Source organism: Lissotriton vulgaris, chromosome 11 (assembly GCF_964263255.1).
Source record: "Lissotriton vulgaris chromosome 11, aLisVul1.2, whole genome shotgun sequence".
Taxonomy (NCBI): Eukaryota; Metazoa; Chordata; class Amphibia; order Caudata; family Salamandridae; genus Lissotriton; species Lissotriton vulgaris.
Genome location: NC_141699.1, coordinates 470085683 through 470106141, shown reverse-complemented (window position 1 = coordinate 470106141; position 20459 = coordinate 470085683). Strand labels below are relative to the sequence as shown.

The following is a 20459-nucleotide window of genomic DNA, read 5'->3' as shown; positions in this document are numbered from 1 at the left end:
CTTTTTAATACCTATAAGTCACTATTATGGTAGGCCCTAAACAGCCCATAGGGTAGGGTGCAGTGCTTTTAACAATTTGGACATGTACTTTTAACTTTTACATGTCTTATACTACATCTCTCATAGGATAACATTGGGTTACCTTATTGCAATTAATAAGTGATAACTTTCAACTGGGAACAGGTAGGAATGTCAAGTGGGGTCTCTAAAGAATTGTAATTTAAAACCCTCTTTAATGGTAAAGTTGGATTTGATGTACAATTCGGAAAATGCCATTCTCTTGTCCCAACCATTTGGTCCCTGCCACCTGAATGCTGGCTCACATGACATAGGGTAGATGGCATTTTGGCGTTGTGTATTGCTCCTAGACAGTGAGACAAATGGGTAATAGGTGCTGACAGTTGGGCCTTCTCTGACTAGATAGTGAGGTTGAGCTGTCACCTACCACACATGTACATCACAAAGGTTCTGCCGTAGTACACACACAAAGAGTTTCACACTAGTCTTTTCTGCCTCCAGACAAGCTGCGGCCAGGGCAGGGAGGCAGAACATTCCAGACACCTCTTTAGGGGGAGGGCTCTAGGAGCTTATCCAAATTTAAAGTGGACCCAGGTAAAAGTAGTGGACCCTCAGATTCAACTGTTCTGTACACTTCTGGACCTGTGGAAGACTCGGAAGAAGGACTGTTGTGCTGCTCTACTGTAAGAAGGTCTGCCCTGCTACCTGAGTGAGGACTGGGCCTGCATCTTGAATCCAGGACCATAGGAGTGACTCCAAGGGCTAGTTAGCTGACCTCCTGATCAGAGTCTGTGTCAGAAAAGGTTCCAACTATCTTGAAGCCTGCAACTGAACTCTGCCTGCCGTGAATCCTACCCCCCAAGTGGTGCCCCTCCAGTACTAAACCGCATGAAATGGGATTAAAGGTAATCTGCCAGCAAAGCTTTGGTTTCTACCAGAACCGATGCAGCGTGATGCAAACCTGACACAGCTCTTTGCAGTTCTTCATCAGAACTGAAATAGTGTGATGCATCCAATCACAAAGGAGGGACTAAGGGCTTTTTAGACTGGTCTAGCATACATGCCCTAACAATAATGAAGATACAAAAGGTATGCTGTTCCTAATTTTGAGACAAGAGGAAACTGTTTTTGTGTGGTCATGAAGTGTAGGGGTATGAGGATTCCTCCTCTGGGAATATAGGGCCCTCACACATCCGGCAAGGTGTCATGCTTCATCATATGGACTGCTCCTCGTCAGGTCGGCACTGCAATACCTGATGGGCTCCCTATGAGGGGCTCTTTGGTAGAGATCTTTTATTCCAAATGCCATTTGGTGCTGTGGGGGTGTGGGGCCTAATCAGTGTAGCTGAAGGTGTGAAGATGTATATCCTGAAAAAAGTATTACAACAGGTCAGGGAGTACCAGCGAAAGCTATTGGGTCTCCCACCCTGATTAAAAGAAACAAAGGTGCATGTCTAAGATTGTCTCAGGTAAGGCGCTCTATTGTGCCTGTTAGACGGACCGGGAGGGTCGGCCGAGGACAAGGGGAGAGGTCTCCGGGGAGAGCCGTCTCCAGCGATCGTACAGACAAGTAACTTCCCCCCCACAGACGTACACCACACAATGATAAGATTTAACGTTCTTTATAAGCAATCTTTAAGTACGGTAGAATGGTACAAGGAGGTCTGGACTCAGGGGTCCCCTCGAATCTTAGTCTCTTGGATGGGAAGGGGGTAGCGGGACAGTCTTGTTACCCATCTGGTAGATGGGATGATACGATGGATAGCTCACAATCCTCGAGCTCGGCGTTCTAGATGGTCGGGCCGCGGCGGAGCCAGCAGGTCCCGAGATGATCGAAGGTGACGACGGTCCGCGGCGGTGCCAGCAGGTCCCGGTGAAGATGGTCGTTACAACGGTCCGCGGCAGTGCCAGCAGGTCCCGACGAGGTTGAAGGATTCAGAAGGTTGCGGCAGCGCCAGCAGGCAGGATAATCGTTCGCAAGGCAGGACTACGGCAGCGCCAGTAGTCCGTCAGGGATGAGTTCGTCGCGGTTTCTCTCGACTCCAGGATACAACTGCCTTCCTGCTCTGGAGCTGCCCCAGTTATAGGTCTGGCGCCCTTTGATGTCCGGACCCTCGCACTTGGAGGTCGGGGGTCCGGGATGAGGGAGTCCAGACACCCAGCAGGGGGGTGGAGCCAGCGCCCGGGGGAGCTGGGTGCGATCGGCACCTGGCGGGGGAGAGCCATCGACACTTCTTTCTCCCATTGACCTGTCAAGTGGGCCGTTCATCTCCTGGGTGGATGGTGGTGCCGGAATGTCGGGGCCTGGCCAGGCCCAGGGTTAGGGTCGATCTGAGGCCACGCGGCCTCGTGGTGCAGTGTCCAAGATGGCGGCCGGGCCGGCCGAGGGAGCTGGAAGGGATTCGACCATATGACACAGAGATGTCCGGGGGCAGGAGTCCCGCCTGGGACGGGTTGCGGGTTGCTTCTGTGGGTAACATCGGGAGGACCGGGGCTCGGGCCCTGTCATGCGGGGAGGAGGCAAGCCCCTCACGTGGCCTGTCCAACATGCGTCCCCCCCCAGCTGAAGGCGGGGAGAGTCACCCATCCTCTTGGGGACTCTCCTCGTCGAGGCGGAAAAAGCGTGACAGGCCATCTGCGTTGGCGTGGTCTTGGCCAGGTCGATGTTCCACAGTGAAGTCCATCCCCTGCAGGGAGATGGACCAACGTAGTAGTTTTGGATTTTCCCCCCGCATCTGCATTAGCCACTGCAGGGGCCGATGATCTGTCTGCACCCGGAAGTGGGTACCGAAGAGGTAAGGCCGGTGCTTTTTGAGGGCCCACACCACTGCGAAGGCCTCCCTCTCGATGGTGCTCCAGCGTTGTTCTCGGGCCAGGAGACGTCTGATGATGAAGGCCACTGGTTGGTCAAGTCCTTCGGGGTTCAACTGGGAGAGGACTGCCCCAATGCCATGGTCGGAGGCATCCGTTTGGACGATGAATTCCCGACTGTAGTCGGGGGCCTGGAGCACAGGGGCAGTGCAAATGGCGGCCTTCAGCTTCTCGAAGGCCGCTTGACAGTCTGGGGTCCAGTTGACCTTCTTTGGGTGGTTTTTGGATGTGAGTTCCGTGAGGGGCCCCACAATGCTGCCATAGTCCCTCACGAACCGCCGGTAGTAGCCTGTGAGCCCCAAGAAGGCGCGGACCTCGGTCTGTGTGATGGGGGGCTGCCAGGACTGGATGGCAGCGATCTTGAGCTGAAGAGGGGCCACCAGACCGCTTCCCACCTGGTGCCCGAGATAGGTCACGGACCCCTGACCAATTTGGCATTTGCTGGCCTTGATCGTGAGGCCAGCCCGTTGGAGGGCCTGCAGGACCTCTCGGAGGTGGTGGAGGTGGTCGGGCCAGTGGCGGCTGTACACAGCGATATCGTCCAGGTAGGCGGCGCTGAATTCCTCGAGTCCCGCCAAGACCTGGTTCACCAGACGCTGAAAAGTAGCTGGGGCATTCTTCATGCCGAATGGCATGACCTTGAAGTGGTAGTGGCCATCAGGGGTGGAAAAGGCGGATCGTTCTTGAGCCCGGGGTGTGAGACCGATCTGCCAGTAGCCCGCTGTCAGGTCGAAGATGCTGAGGTAGCGGGCAGCTCCCATGCGGTCGATCAGTTCGTCCGCTCGGGGGATGGGATGGGCGTCGGTTCTGGTGACAGCGTTCAAGCCCCGGTAGTCCACACAGAACCGGAGCTCAGGCGTGGTGCCGGGTGCGGCAGCTTTGGGGACCAGTACCACTGGGCTGGCCCAGGGGCTGTCTGAGGGCTCGATGACTCCGAGCGTGAGCATCTTGGACACCTCCTCTTGGATGCAGGCCCGTACCCGATCTGGTACGCGGTATGCCCGATGTCGGATAGGGGGACTGTCCCCAGTGTCCACGTCGTGCAGGCACCAGGAGGTGACCCCTGGGGTGAGGGAAAACAGGGTCGCAAACTGCCGCAGGAGGTCCCGGCAGCCTTGGCGCTGTTCCGGGGTGAGGGCTTCTGAGAGTCGGACCCCGTCCACGGAACCATCTTTCTCCCGGGTCTTTAGGAGATCAGGGAGGGGCTCAGAGTCTTCTTCTGCTCCGCTGTCTGTAGCCATCAGGAGGCTGAGCTCCGAGCGCACAAAGTGGGGTTTGAGTCTATTGGCTTGGAGGACCCGGAGGGGGTTCCGTGCAGATTCCATATCGATGAGATAGGTGACGGGGCTCTTGCGCTCGACCACTTTGAAGGGCCCCGTCCACTTGTCCTGTAAGGCACAGGGTTCAGTGGGGGACATCACCCACACTTGTTGGCCAGGTTCGAATTCGATGGAGGAGGCATTTTGATCGTACCACTTCTTCATGTCCTCCTGACTGGCCTCAAGGTTCGCTTTCGCCATTTCTCTGAATCGCCTGGTCTGATTGCGTAGGGTCAGGAGGTACTTGAAGACATCTGGAGGGGTTTTTAGTGGGGGCATCTCCCAACCTTCTTTGACTAGGCTGAGGGGCCCTCGCACAGGGTGTCCGTATAAGAGCTCGAACGGGCTGAAGCCGAGGGACTTCTGGGGGACTTCTCGATACGCGAAGAGGAGGCACGGTAGTAGCACGTCCCACTGGCGACGGAGAGGCTCTTCCAACCCCCCGATCATCCCTTTGAGCGTGCGGTTGAACCGCTCAACTAGTCCGTTTCCTTGAGGGTGATAGGGGGTCGTGAATCGGTAGGTGACCCCGCACTGTCGCCAGAGGGATTTCATATATTTTGAAATAAAGTTTGTGCCTCGGTCGCTGACGACTTCTCGGGGGAAGCCCACCCGGGAGAAGATCCCCATCAAGGCCCGGCCGACCACCGGGGCTGTCACAGTTCGCAGGGGAACAGCCTCGGGGTAGCGGGTGGCGTGGTCCACCAGTACCAGGATGAACCGATGTCCTTGTGCTGTACGGGGGTCCAGGGCCCCACAATGTCTATTCCCACCCTCTCGAACGGGGTGGTGACAACTGGGAAGGGTTGCAGAGGTGCTTTGAGTTTGCGGCCGCTCTTCCCGCTGGCCTGGCATGTGGGGCAGGAACGGCAGTGGTTAAGGACGTCGTTTCTCATCTTGGGCCAGAAAAAGTGGGTCACCAGGCGACTGTAGGTTTTGTCTTGACCCAGGTGTCCAGCCAGGGGGACATCGTGGGCCAGGTTTAGCAAGAAGTCTCTAAAGCGGAGGGGCACCACTAGTACTCGACTGGCCCCTAACTCCGCGATTCTCTGTTCGCTGTACAACAGGTCGTTGTCCCAATAGATCCAATGGGCCCCGGAGGTGTCCCCTGCACTCTGGGCGAGGGCTTGCTGGCGGAGTCCCTCGAGGGAGGGACAGGTCTTCTGCTCTTGACGGAACTGTTCCTGGGTGGGCCCCCCTTCCTGTCGCCACTGAGCCAGGCTGGGCAGGTCCTGGGGCTGAGCAAGCTCTTCGGGAGTTGGCCCTGGGGGATCGGTCGGGTCGGTGTCTTCTACTGGAGCGACCGGGGGAGGAGGTGCTGGCCATTCGGGTTCTTCGGGTTGGGGGATGGTACGGGCCGCCATGGCCCGGGTGGTTACGCACGCCCAGTCCGGGAGGCCCAACATCCCCAGGTGCTCTCTTCTCTCTACGGCGGCCCACGGGGAACTCTCAAGATCATTCCCCAGGAGACAGTCCACGGGGCATCATCTCGGACCGTCACCTTCAGCATGCCGGAGACTCCTCCCCATTCGAAGGGGACGCAGGCCATCCGACAGAGACTTTCCGAATTGTCGGCTGAACGGACGGGGCAGAGAATGTTCGGCAGGATCTGTTCTGGTGTCACCAGGTGACAGCGGACGGCCGTCACACTGGCTCCTGTGTCACGTAGGGCTTTGGCCCTGCGCCCATTAATGTTCACCCACTGGCTGTATTTTCGGGTGTTGGCGGGTAGGGGAACCCGCGGGACCATGTCTCTTCCCCCTAGGCACGCTAGCACCATGGCGGCCGGTTCCCATTCTTGTTGTTCTTGCTCGCATTCCTCTTGTTCTTCGGAGATCTGTTCTTCCCCCAGGGCGGCGGCAGCTACCTGGCGGGGTCTCGGAGTCTGGTACTGTGGACAGTTCGGGTCACTTGCGTAGTGGCCGACTCGCTGGCATCGGTGACACGTGACATTGGCTCGGTACCCCGGGCGCACTGGGGGGTTGCCCCGGTTGGCCGGGGGCGGTGTGTTGGCAGCGGGGGCGGCCGGGGCGGTGTCTCTTCCCCGTCCCTGGCCTCCTCCTCCTCCTCGGGGACGGTGCTGACCTTGGTTGTTCCGGTGCTGTTCGTGCGGCCCGCTCCGGCCTACTCGGGTGATCTCCCACTGGTCAGCCTCGGCGGCGAGCTGCCGTGGGTCCGTCAATTTACTGTCGAGGAGGTGCTGCCTGAGCTCGACGAAGCAGTTGTTAGAGAGATGTTCCCACACCATGAGATTAAACAGTTGCTCGTATGTTGTTACATGGCTTCCCTTGATCCACCCCTCGAAGGCTCGGCTGAAATAGTTTACATATTCCACCCAAGTTGTACCCGGGATCCGGGTGCAGTCTCGGAACCGCTGGCGGTACATTTCGGGTGTGAGTCCATATCGGGTGAGGAGGGCAGCCTTCATGTGGTCATAGGAGGTCATCAGATGGTCTGGAAGCTGTAACAGGGCATTGCGGCCTTCATTGACGAACCTCCCCCATAGACCGGCTCCCCAGTCACTTCGATCGATCCGGTGGGAGGTCATGGCGATCTCGTAGGCCTTGAACCACTGTTGTATGTCGTCATCTCGGAAATACTCTCGAACGACATCCTTGGGGATGTGTACTTTCTTTTCTGTCGCTCCTGGGGTGCGCGGTTGCTCGGGCACCCCCAGTTCTTTGTTCTGCTTTCGTAAGTCTATTTCTGCTAGTATGCACTCGTGGTCATACGCTAGTCTCTTTTCTTCGAGTTCTCGCTGTCTCTGTTTTTCTTCCCGTTCTTCTCGGAGCCGCAGATGTTCTAGGTTCAGTTTTTGTTCGGCTAATTTGAGTTCACCTTCCATTTTGAGCCGGGCCATTTCTAACTCATGAAGTCTGTTTTTTTCTCTCTCTTGGATCTCTTCCTGGGAGAGACCCGTTCTTCGCTCCTCGGGAGCCATGGTGTTCCTCTCTGATGCTGCAACATCTTGGTCCGGAGGTCTGACGGCCCCGGTTTCTGCCCATGACTCAATGGCGTGTTTGAAATCGTCTTTAGTACTCAGACCGGTGGTAGCAATGCCTAATTCAATGCAGAATTGTTTCAGCTCATGATGGCTGTATTCTTCCAATTTCTCCATCTGGAATTTCTCGGTGGATCCGCTTTCTTTGGTTGTCATTGTGGTTTTGTCGTGGGGTGAGCTACTCTCTGTACGATTATGCGTTGATTCGGATCGCGCCGCTGGCCACCAATGTTAGACGGACCGGGAGGGTCGGCCGAGGACAAGGGGAGAGGTCTCCGGGGAGAGCCGTCTCCAGCGATCGTACAGACAAGTAACTTCCCCCCCACAGACGTACACCACACAATGATAAGATTTAACGTTCTTTATAAGCAATCTTTAAGTACGGTAGAATGGTACAAGGAGGTCTGGACTCAGGGGTCCCCTCGAATCTTAGTCTCTTGGATGGGAAGGGGGTAGCGGGACAGTCTTGTTACCCATCTGGTAGATGGGATGATACGATGGATAGCTCACAATCCTCGAGCTCGGCGTTCTAGATGGTCGGGCCGCGGCGGAGCCAGCAGGTCCCGAGATGATCGAAGGTGACGACGGTCCGCGGCGGTGCCAGCAGGTCCCGGTGAAGATGGTCGTTACAACGGTCCGCGGCAGTGCCAGCAGGTCCCGACGAGGTTGAAGGATTCAGAAGGTTGCGGCAGCGCCAGCAGGCAGGATAATCGTTCGCAAGGCAGGACTACGGCAGCGCCAGTAGTCCGTCAGGGATGAGTTCGTCGCGGTTTCTCTCGACTCCAGGATACAACTGCCTTCCTGCTCTGGAGCTGCCCCAGTTATAGGTCTGGTGCCCTTTGATGTCCGGACCCTCGCACTTGGAGGTCGGGGGTCCGGGATGAGGGAGTCCAGACACCCAGCAGGGGTGTGGAGCCAGCGCCCGGGGGAGCTGGGTGCGATCGGCACCTGGCGGGGGAGAGCCATCGACACTTCTTTCTCCCATTGACCTGTCAAGTGGGCCGTTCATCTCCTGGGTGGATGGTGGTGCCGGGATGTCGGGGCCTGGCCAGGCCCAGGGTTAGGGTCGATCTGAGGCCACGCTGCCTCGTGGTGCAGTGTCCAAGATGGCGGCCGGCCGGCCGAGGGAGCTGGAAGGGATTCGACCATATGACACAGAGATGTCCGGGGGCAGGAGTCCCGCCTGGGACGGGTTGCGGGTTGCTTCTGTGGGTAACATCGGGAGGACCGGGGCTCGGGCCCTGTCATGCGGGGAGGAGGCAAGCCCCTCACGTGGCCTGTCCAACAGTGCCAAATACATGTTTCTCGCCTGGTAGTTAATCAATCTGGTGGTGATTGGTCAGGACTTAATAAAATCAAATCTATTTACACATGGGTGGTTGTATGGTGTGAACTACCCTTTTAAACCAAACTATCACATGCTATGTGTAGTACCTGATAGCATATGACCAACCCTAGTTGGTTTTTTCGATCTACTTCATCGATAACCGGCAGGTATCTCACAAGGAATTTTCTTGTGTGGTTTTGCGAAATCCGCAAAAGGTCAGCTGACCTACCCTCTTCTGCCAGGAGTCCAAGTAGTGTGATGCATCCCTGACACAAGCCAGCATCGCAGCCCTCGCAGCTCATCAGAACCGTCTCAACACAACCTCGCAGCACTTCATCGGGACTGATGCAGAGTGATGCAGCCTTGTTGCAAGTCCACATCACAGCCCTCACAGCTCATCAGAACTGGTGCTGCACGATGCATCTTCAATGCGGACCTCGGATCACTCCTCGGGACAGGCGCTGTGCAGCACTCTTCACAACCAGGATTTAAGGTACATTTCTCAGCTGGACTAACTTGGTCCCTGTATTCGACCTGTGTTCCATCGCAGTCTGCCTGAACTTGTTACTTTAACCTGGTCCAGCGCGCCGAGATCCACTGTTGCCACTTTGTTCTTTTAAACTCTGTTTCTTGCTAAACCTTTAAAATTGTATATCTCCGGTTCTACTGATTGGAATTCTGTCGTTTTGGTGTCAAATAATTTATTACATTTTATTCTATTTTTCCAAGTTGGGTTTTATTGTTTTGTGTGGTTACTTTATTACTGTTTGTGTGCTGCATAAATACACTACACATTACCTCTAAGATAAGCCTTGCTGCTTATGTGCCAAGCTACCAGAGAGTTAAGCACAGGCTAATTTGAGGTTTGCTTGTTGTTAACTTTGACAACAATTGTGATGGCTGCTGGAGGAGGGGTTCACCCCCCTCAACCAGTAACCCAATTTTCTAAAGTGAGTAACAAGGAAGATCAGTTAATTAGGTATCAATTCTTCATGGCCTTAGAGGTTCTGTTGAATGCTAGTGACACGAAACACTTGGGTCTTCAGCACTCTTCAGCATTCCTGGAATTATTCTTCGAACCTGTATTGAAGGTCGGTGGAATTCCAGATGGTTGAGCTTTGTGGTTTAAGAAATCTCCCTTCAGTAGGCAAGTGCTCAGAACTTTGGGTAGCTAGTCAGGGTCAGGTTGGCTGACCTTAGTCATTGGATCATCTTGTAACGATGGAAGAAGTCAATGTGATAGTCTGGTGTTCTTCAATGTGGTGCCTTTGTTAGATCAAGAATGTAATTTATTACTTGCCGCATTTAATCCAGGATTTACTCATCAAATATAGCAATTGAAAACTTCTAGATTGGTAAACTTGTCACACTTGTCCTGAGACAATTTGAGATGTCAGTACGTAATTCCTTCTATGCTACCTCCTAATTATCTTTATCTTCAGAGCTTACAATGTATGCATACAAGCATCCTTCTACAAATAAACCTGTCTGATATAGTCACAGTTTCAACCCAAATCTCTTCACTGAACTAATAGTGTTATTCATTAGCCTTGAGGCTGCACTAAGCCTTTGTTTTAAAATGATTACCCTTCTTCTTACCATCAATAGTACTATGACTGAAAGAAGATATTATTTTTGTGGTCTAGCTTTGTAATTGGTTTTAATCACAAACAATGTTTTCTTTAGCCCTTCAGTTTTGAGAAGAAAACATTGTTAATTAGCAGTCTACATTCATATGAGACAATCCCAGCTCATGACTGTCACCCACTGTTGCCTTTGACATATCCTTCTATTTTTGTATTTAGCCTTAATATCATGTCTTTAATTTGTAGCACCACCAGTAATAGTATGCATTTCCTACACGTTAGGTCTATATGTATGCATAATTATTGTTGACGCCACAGACCGCTTTTAAATGTCAATGGGCTTTGTATGAAGAGCTATATACGTATTTGTTAAGTTCTTCTCCCCTATAATCTCAGAATGATGATCTTGAGCTGTGTTCCTTGGGACCTGTAATAAACACAAGTACTTCTTTTGGAGACTGCACTGTTAAGTTTTTGGAATTAGGTTTAATTGTGGTACTCCTAATGAATTCCGCGAGGGTGCGCATTGATACAGGGTTGGTTATAAAGTGCTGGCTTCCTTGACAAGATGGTCTGTTTGCCCAAAGGGGTGCCTAGTAAATCATGTTTTTTGTAAGAAGAAAAAAAGAACCAATTTCCTTTAACAAGCAATTCTTAGCAATTAGTGTCCTCGTGTCTTCGTTTCACCATGTTCTTTTAAAAATTGGCCATGACATTTTCCAGCTATTCCTTCCCTCCAGCTGGATGTTGGCTTTGACTCAAAAGAACACACATGGGAACTTCATTATAAGTCTATTAGGTGTTTCTTCACAAAACGCAAGTTCCAGTAGTGATTTATAAACCATGAATCGTTCTCTAGACAATAAAACGGAATTAGCCTTACTTAAAAGATTTTTTAAATATGATTTGCGATTATCTGACGTGTTTGACAACTGTTGCTTCAATTGCTTTTTTGTGTTCTCAGAAAACTATTTGTTCTTTTATTTTTATAGTGATAGCAAAATTAGAATAATACAATTATTTATTAATAAAAAACAAATGATGTACAGTACCTAGCCCATAATGTGAAGACCTTCTGTTTGCTCACTGAGTTAATCTCTCTGGCCATAGAGTCAAGATAAACAAAATATCGTACTTTCCCCTGCAGGCAGGGAAGCCACTTGCAGCGGCCCGTTTGACTCCCATTCTGTTGGAAGAGCTAGTGAGTAATGTCCGCAAGCAGGCATCACTTTAAGTCGGAGGGTTGGCTGGAAGAAATCTTCCTCTCTTTAACTAAGTCTTAGCAGAGAGTCTCTTTACTTCTCTGGCTTCCCTACGTCAAAAGGGTGCCAGTTCTGTCAGCAGTAGGGCATGTTAGCCCATTCCTAGTAACTTTTTATCATATTCTGATCTTTCAGATGCCCCACTCAAAGATGGCCGTTGACCTCATGCTCAAGGAGACAATCAACTACAAAAATGCTGGTCCGTTTAATGCCCACCCGAGTCATTGAATAAACAAAGATCAAATTGAGCCCCAAATCACATGCTAGCCCTAATGTAAATCCTCACCGCGGGGTTCACAAACTCTTCCTAACAACTATAATCTTAAATATTAAAAAGATACGCTGAGCCAGGCCTATGAAGAGAAAGGGAGTGGCCGGAGCGATGGTACTTTGAGTATGATTCTTCTGGGTGCCATCAAGTTGATGAGGACTCCCAAGTGGGGATATAGATAGACTGACTCCACAATGCCCTGTCTCCTGTTTGGGCCTTTGGTAGAGTAGTTTGTAGAAAGTAATGCAATGTCTTGCCATCACCATCTCCAGCTTTTCCATCTTCTTGCAGTTGTCTGGTTATTAAAAACAGTAGGCGTAGCCTTTTTTTTGTGTTTCCTTCACTAAACTAAATGAGTCCAAACCTGTTTACAGTGTAGAACACAGTAAGAGAGCAAGATAGATTGTCTGCTCATTTCTTACTTCGGTTAGATATACAGGTACGCTAGACCTTATCAAAAAGGCCCTTCACAAATTCGTTCATCTTGTTTTTTGTATTGCCTTTGATGTTATGTTTATTTTCGTTTATTTTCACTGTTAAACCATCTTGTGTTAACAGAGCACACATTGGGTCGGGGGTCACACCCCAGCCTTCTGACCTTTCATCTTGGTGTGATGGGCTGTCTAGGGGTGAGCAGTGGGGTGGGTGTTGTGGCATGTCTAATGTTGATGTTCATTAGTGATGGGTGACTCATGGTATTCTTCTAAGGTCTCTAGGGCAACGCAAATCTTGTCTGACACCTAGGGCACCACCCTGAAGTAGGCACCAGAATGTTCTTCCAAGCAGCCTATGTTCCCAGTGTGCCAGGGTCGTAGGGGACATAACGTATCATTTTGGTAAAGCCAATAAGAGCCCTGACTAGCCCCCTGAAGCTAACTGATGAAAACTTTGGTTTTCACCAGTTATTTACCAGCCTCTGAATCCCGAATCAGCACGAGTTTTAGCCAAGCAGCCACCTTTTATAAGCACACATCACAGACCACGTATTTAAAGACTTATTTGCTCACACAAGTGTTTTATTTTCTATCGTTGCAGTGATGGACATTTCCGACATTGTACATGGAAAAGTGGACGACGAAGAGAAACAGCACTTTATCCCCTTTCAGCAGTAAGTACAGCCATGTCACTCAAGCTTATTTTTAGGTGACTACTGCATATAAAGATCACGCTCTTCTTCAAGTCTAAGAATGTAACACATTCATGATAATGGTTTCCTAAATCAAAGCACCAAGAACCGTGTATGGTGCCACAAATACGTCATTATTTTAAGGTATTGCTAGTCTGTTGTTTTTTTCCATTTGTTAACTTATGACATTAACAACATACTGCACTTTTATGTATTTATTTGAAGTGCACGTTTTTCTCAGTTGCCTGTTGCTGGAGTGATAACATTATGAAATTACTAGGATGAACTTAAATCGTATTATTTCAAAACATTACATAAATGTTTCCTGTAACTTTACTACTACTGTGGAAATTTAATGCACTGCATATCGTGATAGCGTAACAGTACATAGGCATTATATAAGTGACATGAATACTGCAACGTTACTATCATAATCTCAGTATGGCAGCATTATATCCAGTGTTTGGGAATAACTATAAGGGCCCATCAGTGGGCCTCTGGAAGGCATGATTACAAATTGCCAGGTATTGGGTTTTCATGCGGAGGACTGAGTATGCAGGTCTTTCATTGTGGCGCATTCTTGGGCAATTAAGTTTACAGGTCACCTGATATGGAACTTTGTCAAGGGGAGGACAATGTGCAATAACAAAAGTATGGGGATTTGTTTGCAGTAAGAGGGAATGCAGAATATCTGGTATGGGGGTTTCTCTGTGGGGAGTGTGAAGGATCAGAGGTCTGGGATGTATTTTTTTGGCATGTGGTGTGTAAGATACCTCATGTAGAGGATTCAAGCCTCATTCTGTTTTTATATGAAAACATTTGCCCAATTTCATTCATTAAGCAAGGTGAAAACTATTTTCTTTTTTCCCTACTGTCACACTTGCCCCATCTGTTGTATTTGGCCGGATTATTTGCCTCCACACCATTAATTTACGTGAGAAGGCAATGCCACCTGCAGTCTAACAAAACGTATATATGCTACACTTATGACTTTCGTACTGAAATTGGTGAAAGGAGAGGTAACAAGTGTGGATCATTTTTCAGACAAGGATTTAATAACTCGTTTTATTTATTGCTACATCTCGCCATTTCTAGGTGCTATGTGTTAGATGTCATCATTACCCAATTGATGGTTTTCAATTTATTGACATTCAGGATTTTGTCAATAGTGTATGTTAAGCTCACTGTCCACCTTGCTGACTTGAAGGATTGTACTTGATCCCATTTTCAGGTGATATGAATGCCTGGCAGCGGACTGTTGCTACGAAAATTATGAATAAACGGAAGCAAAATTTAGAAAAATTGTAAAAGTGGAAGGCTAGGGTGCGAAAATGAAGTATTGAAGCAGCCAAGTTTGAAACTATGCACTTGTGGCACAGAACCCCTGTGCAGCAGTACTGGATAAGAGATGAGGTACTGAAGGTAATAAAATAGGAGTGAACTTTGGTGGCTATTGGGAAGCGTTGGTAGAGGTACACTAAAGTGAATATGAATAAGAGGTTATGAGACAATGTGTCCATGAATATAATTACCTGTCTGTCCTGAAGTATTTTGTCTAGACTGGAGCCCACATCTCTATCAGGATAAAGACAAGTTGGAGACATTTCCTTGAGGTGCGAGTAACAATGTGCATGGTGTAAACCGCAGGTCTCTATGGAGAGAAACACTCTCTGTAATGAAAGAGACTGAGGTATGGTAGAAATATTCCAATTCCACAAGCATGCAAGAGGCTGCGTCCTTTTTCCAGTGGTCATGTTGTCTTAATTAAAGCCCCTGATCGGAGGGCAATACCCACCAGCACCCCACACCAGGGTTACCTCTAATATATCAGAATTAGGTTTCATCTACCAGGGAGTGCCACAATCCACAGATTCATTTTTTTCAGTGGAATTATATTCTTCCCTTGCCTTCATCCCTGTGTCTGTCCTCCATTCCCCTCTCCCTTTCAACTGACAAGACCTGCCGGTGCAGTCCGGATTGGAAATTGAATGAAAAGAACAGATAGATATTATGAAGGAGACACAGAGTAGTGATTTACAACTGCGAGATAACTACAAATATAATTTGTGTGACTATCTCTCAAACTACGAACTTCGTCACACTGATAGGTGCTGAGTCCCAAGACAAGACAGAAGCATGTCTGTGGTCACCCATGCAGAGTACCCAAATGCTACCCACATAGATGCAGAACAAATAACTAGACTTTCCCAACCATGCACTCCGCACAATGCAGCGCACTACCTATCGATTAGGTACAATATAAATTCTACAATGCAGTGGTCGCCTGCAGCCGTGGAGTAAACATCAACAGCATAACTAATCTAACATTTAATTCTCCGAAATGCATTGTACCATGTAAAAAAAACAGGGTTATAAAAAAAATGTGTTAAATGCTGTTAAGTTGCTGTCCTACAATTCACCTATAGGATATCTGCATTTGAAAAATCCGAAGTCCAAGTGTGTGTTAAAAAAATTATTAAATCCTTGGGATTTAAATGCTTCATCTGTATCTGGACTCCCCAAACATATTTTTCCTGAAGTGTCAATGAGAACTGTTTACTCGGTCACAGTTTTTGAAAAGCAATTCTATGCCCATTTGTTACAAAAGAATAGCTGTCTTATATGAAACTGAATGAATTTATCCCCCAGTTCACTTCAAACGCCTAATTGTTTGGATTCACCCTGGAGATCAGCCTTTCATTCAAGGCATGCTTAACAAGTAAGCCTAGGCAGCGTGGTGCAGCCTTTCACTGCTATAGAATGTAAACCCCTTCCTCTCTAATTAGACTTCAGAACAACTGACCGAGTCATCACAGACCCCTTGAACCTGGATGGGCAATACGCCCTGCTTGTTAGAGCTCTTGCCTCCACTTGACACCCACTGACTCATTAGAGGGCTAAAAAAAATGTGACCAGTAAACCCTGCCCTGAAGAACTTGTACCGGCTTACCCTCGTAGCATGCATCCCATTCAAAACCTGCTGCACCACCCACAAACCGGCATGTATCAGTACATCAGTGATGGAGCGCTTTGCTTTGTGCACAGTTTGGTGTAATTTCAGGACCTAACAAGCACTCTCTGATTAATCTCAAGTTCCGTCTGAGGCTAGCATGAGAATTCAATGCATTCCAATCATTTGAAGCACATTAGGCTCCACATGGAAGGCAGAGAGTAGTTAAGTTTCAAACCATAAACGTTTATTAAAAGATTAGCAAAGTTACCGATTCAAACCATCAAATTTGGCTTCTAATAATCAGTATATGAATGCATCAGTCCATGTGTAGTTTAAACCAACCCAAAAGTCTTAAAAGAAAGACTAACTATTATGAAGTTGTCTCAAAAAGGTAGGTTAAGCAAGAAATAAATAATTCGCCCTACTCTGCTAAGTTAGGGAAAGGGTCTGCCAGTAAGTCAGGAAAAGGGGTTCTGAATTCTCATCTACATTGCATTATCTTAAATCACACATTTCTAACATTTGATACACCTATACATGATTTCCACATAACGGGCCATTAAAAGTTAAAGTACAGGTAGAAAACTAAGCTCATTATTTTCTCAAGCTACTACATAATGTGGCTACTCTAAGCATTCTTCATATTCACAGTTATCGGTAAAATAATGAGATATATTTGATCAAACTGTACATTGCGGGTGCATTGCAAACCCCGCTTTTTAAAAGTATGACACAAGGAAAACATTTCACATGAGAACGGGAAAACCAAGGATACATCTTCAATAGTTCTGTGTCCAAGCTTGGCACCCCATGGAAACATGGTCCATTGGAAGGTACAAGATGCCATAGAGTGCTTGTTTCCCAACACATACAGTTGTGTACACAATCAGCAGCAACAGACATGCAATACCACCTTAACTGTATCTTTTCTTTGGTAATAATCTCTTAAACTGCCCTTTGAACCTGGAGTCTCCTAACTCAGCGTTCTTCATGAACTGTTGGCAAAAGAAAGAGAGAAGAAGAAATAAGAAAATGGTGTGCATCATAGAGGCATGTGAGCGAATGGTTGATGTGATCATGAGTCAACAACTCCATCCACGTTTGATGTCCAAAATCAAAAGGCCCATTTTTAGACATATTGTTCTGGACCCAACAACTGGATAGGAACATAGTGCACAACATGTACATCTAGAAAAGTCCCAAGCTGCAAAACTATTCTTAGGTGTAAGTAAAAACATTCATATCTCTCCATTACTTGTGAGCTAGGTTCATGTTATAGAATTAGTAATAAAAATATAAAGTGGGGGGGAGGAGCCAAGCTCGCGACCGTGATGGCCGCGTTGTAGCTCGGCTCCGTCAACCTTCTCGCCTGTTTTATTAATCCTGTGTCTTACCCTGCCCCGAGAAGACGTATTCGAGGAAATATGGAAACATGACAGATTGCTGATACTTACCATCTGCTCCGGATGCTCCTGGGTGCGGCGGATCCTGAGCTGTGCCTTTGTTCGCTTCGGAGCCTGCGAGGCGGGCGGGCCTGGACTTGCCTGCGGCTCCTAACTGGAGCGAAGTTCCTGCGCCGGCCTCTGGTGGAGGAGGGGGGGTCGACCGAAGAGGCCACTGTGCGGTTGGACCGGTGGCGACTGACCGGGCCCGGACTGGTGGTCCGGGGACCTGGTGGGACCTGGTGGCGGGGTGCCGCATCCCACGGACGGGGGTTGACCGCATGGGAGACGTGTCTCCCCTTTGTCTTCCAACCGGCCATTTTGAAATCCTCCGCCCGGACTCGGCGGGCAGCGCCCATGGGCCAGAGGTGCCGACTGCCTCCAATGTTTTGGTGGCCCGCTTCCCTGCACCATTGGTGAGGTTGACTGTCCCCGGCTGGCTCTCGTTGAACCCCGCTGGCAACCGGATCGGGGCTGGAGTGTACAGTGGCCCCGCCGTGCTGACAAGATGGCGGCCAGCGCCCTGTATCTCAGACCGGTCGTCGACAGGAACACTGGCCTGCCGCACGGCAAGTTTGCTGAATACTGTAGGGGTGATCCTACGACTGGCGACGTCCTCGCTGTCTTGAGTTCCTGGCGTGAGTCCATGATGTTTAATGCCGCTGGGCCGGATGATGATTTTCTTGACGGGCTCGCTGAGCCGCCCCTCACGTGTGCGGACCAACCGCTGAACTGTGCTGCACGGACCTTCCCGGAGGTTGATGAGACTACGGCCGTCGCTTGTCTGGAGGTCTGGATGCCCGTTGCTCTGCTTTGTCGGGAGCGCTTCCAAGGAGTGGAAATGACGGAGGGACTCCGGCCGGGGTCCGTCCGGGCCTGCCTTGCCGTGACTCCCGGCGATTGTTCGCCTTGCCCTGCTGAGCCGGGATTCGATGTCTGTCCTAGCGGAGCGAGTGCCTCTTCTTGGTCAGCGGGGCGGCGCTCGTGTTACCTGCTGTTGCTGTTGTTTTTTCTTGCTGGTCCGAACCGAGGCCATCATGACTGGTGCCGTGATTCGTGGCTTGGAACTCTTGCGTTTCACTACTGGCCCGCCCGCTTCTGGTTCAATGAGCACTCCGTGTCTATGGCCCTGGACAGACAGGGACAGGGTTGAGATAACTTGCATCGGCGGACTACTACTTCGTGCATGAATAAATGGCGTACTTTCGATTGTACAAGTACGATCGCTTCCTCATCATGTTCCTGTATTTGACTTTGAAGTGACTTCCTCTTCTCGTGGGTTCCAATTGTGCACAGGTGGGTGGTGGGAGCAGATCGTTTTGATTGCATGTCTCCTCTCCCATCAGTTCTTAGTTCTTTTTTCTCCCTTCCCCTTTCTTCTTTTTCCTTTCCTTTTTCTCTTTTCTGAGTCTATATTTCGGGGGGGGGTAGGCCGTAGCCTCTGCATGCGTGCTGGGTGGGGGGTTTGGGGGTGGGTCTTTTGTTTCGTCTTGGTTCTATGGGCCTTATTTTTCTCCTTTCTCTCTTGACTCTTCTTATTCTTTCCTTTTTCCTTTGGGTCAGTTTGGTGGTTAGGTGTAGCGCTGCTTATTGCTTCTGCTGTTGGTCTCTCCACTAACGTCAGTCAAGATATTCCACGATCATGGGGCGGGTACTGACCAGTATGTATTGTACTGTTTGTTGTTATCCTCAAGTTCTTCTGATGATCCTCTAATTATTGCTTAGTTTGTTTGCTAATTTGCTGGGATCATTGCCCGTCATGTGTTCTCGATGAAGTGACTGCGTCTGATCCTTCTTATCTATAACCTTAAAATTAACCTCACTTATCCTGTACTCAGTGGTCCCCCCCTTTTTCCAGTATGTGATGTTTCTGATAATTGCTGCTCCTCGTCCCAGGGACTGCTGAGCTGTTTTGATTTTGCCTAGTGTGCTACCACTTTATTTCGCGGCCAGCCTGCATGGTTGTGGGCCCGTACCTGTAAGCTTTTGTTGCACAATAAAGGTTTTCAAAAAAAAAATATATATATAAAGTGGTCCCATTATCACACATTGCAGTGCAAATTGTAGTGTATTATAATGTTTCATCAATGCCACAATATCCTATTTCCTGGTGCTGGGTGCTTAAATAAGCTTCCAAATTGTCCTGTCATTGACTCCAAACCCTAGTGCCAGTGTTGCCCTCTACACAGAAGTATATCATATCAGGGGTGTGGAATTTAATAAAATATCTGCTTGTCCATGGGACAGGTTGCTTTATAAATCTGTTTGTCCTGTAAAAAAATCCACTTGTCCCATTGGTGCCACGTCGTGCGGCGGCAATCATGGCAGTAATCTCATTACATAAGAACTCTGATAATAGCCTCTCTGATTATGCCCGGGCTCATACTGTAGTAGGGTTTGAATACTAGCAATTCCTGTTTTTCGCCACCTTTCTGCAGATCTACGTACTGGGGCTGAAAGTAGTGTCAAACAATAGTTCCTGGGTTGAAATGCCTTTTTGAGTGTGTGCAAACCTACTAACATGCATGTTTTAGGGGTTTTCTCCAGCTCTTCTCTATTTTTTTCCCACATATTGAGAAAGGCTTGAAGTTTAATCCTGACTAGGCCAGAAGGAAAACTTTTTCCAGGGTTGGGAAAAAAAGGGTTGGAGGGAAAGTGAATGTGTAAACGCTCAACAGATGTTCGCATGAGCAAATCTACACATACAGATTTGCAGTTCATAAATATTTTCTAGAAGTACGATTTCTTGGCCTACTTATTGTAAATTCTTGCGAACATGTGAAAGCTGTCAATCTGCACTAATGCCTGGGTATATACCGGAGGTGCACTTTTGTGACTTGCTCTAAGAATTGGGTCCCTAGTTAGGTCTGGCATTAAACAAGACCTTTTGTTTTTATTTAAATCTCTATATATTGCCGGGCTTTACTGTGAGTGGCCGCAATCTGCTCTTTTACAAGGAGCTTATCTGCACGCTAAGTAGTTTTGTTCACTGCCAGGAAATACTGTGGCAATGTGTGCTTTTTGAGACAAAACTTTTTTTTAGATTTTTGCCAATATTTGTTATAATGGTAAGGGCCAAGCAGCTTCCACAACAATAAAGTTTTACAAAAACCATGCCAAAACAAGACACGCACTGACAAAACCAAAATGCTGACCACCAATGTCAGACCTATTGGCTTTGCCAATGCTTGCTTATTTTAATGTTTCCAATAATCTTGTTGAAACTGGTACACTCATTTTTCCATTATGTATTTGTTTGGGAAATACGAGCATCCATCAACAC

At 48.9% G+C, this 20459-nt stretch overlaps 1 protein-coding gene across 1 annotated transcript in view; it reads left to right on the top strand.

The window, feature by feature from the left end:
• DOCK5 (dedicator of cytokinesis 5) overlaps window positions 1–20459 on the top strand; it is a 581227-nt gene that overhangs the window by 59512 nt on the left and 501256 nt on the right. The window contains exon 5 of the mRNA XM_086942489.1: window positions 12691–12763. Within this exon, the coding sequence (XP_086798615.1) occupies window positions 12691–12763 (73 nt within the window). The remainder of the gene's footprint in view (window positions 1–12690; window positions 12764–20459) is intronic.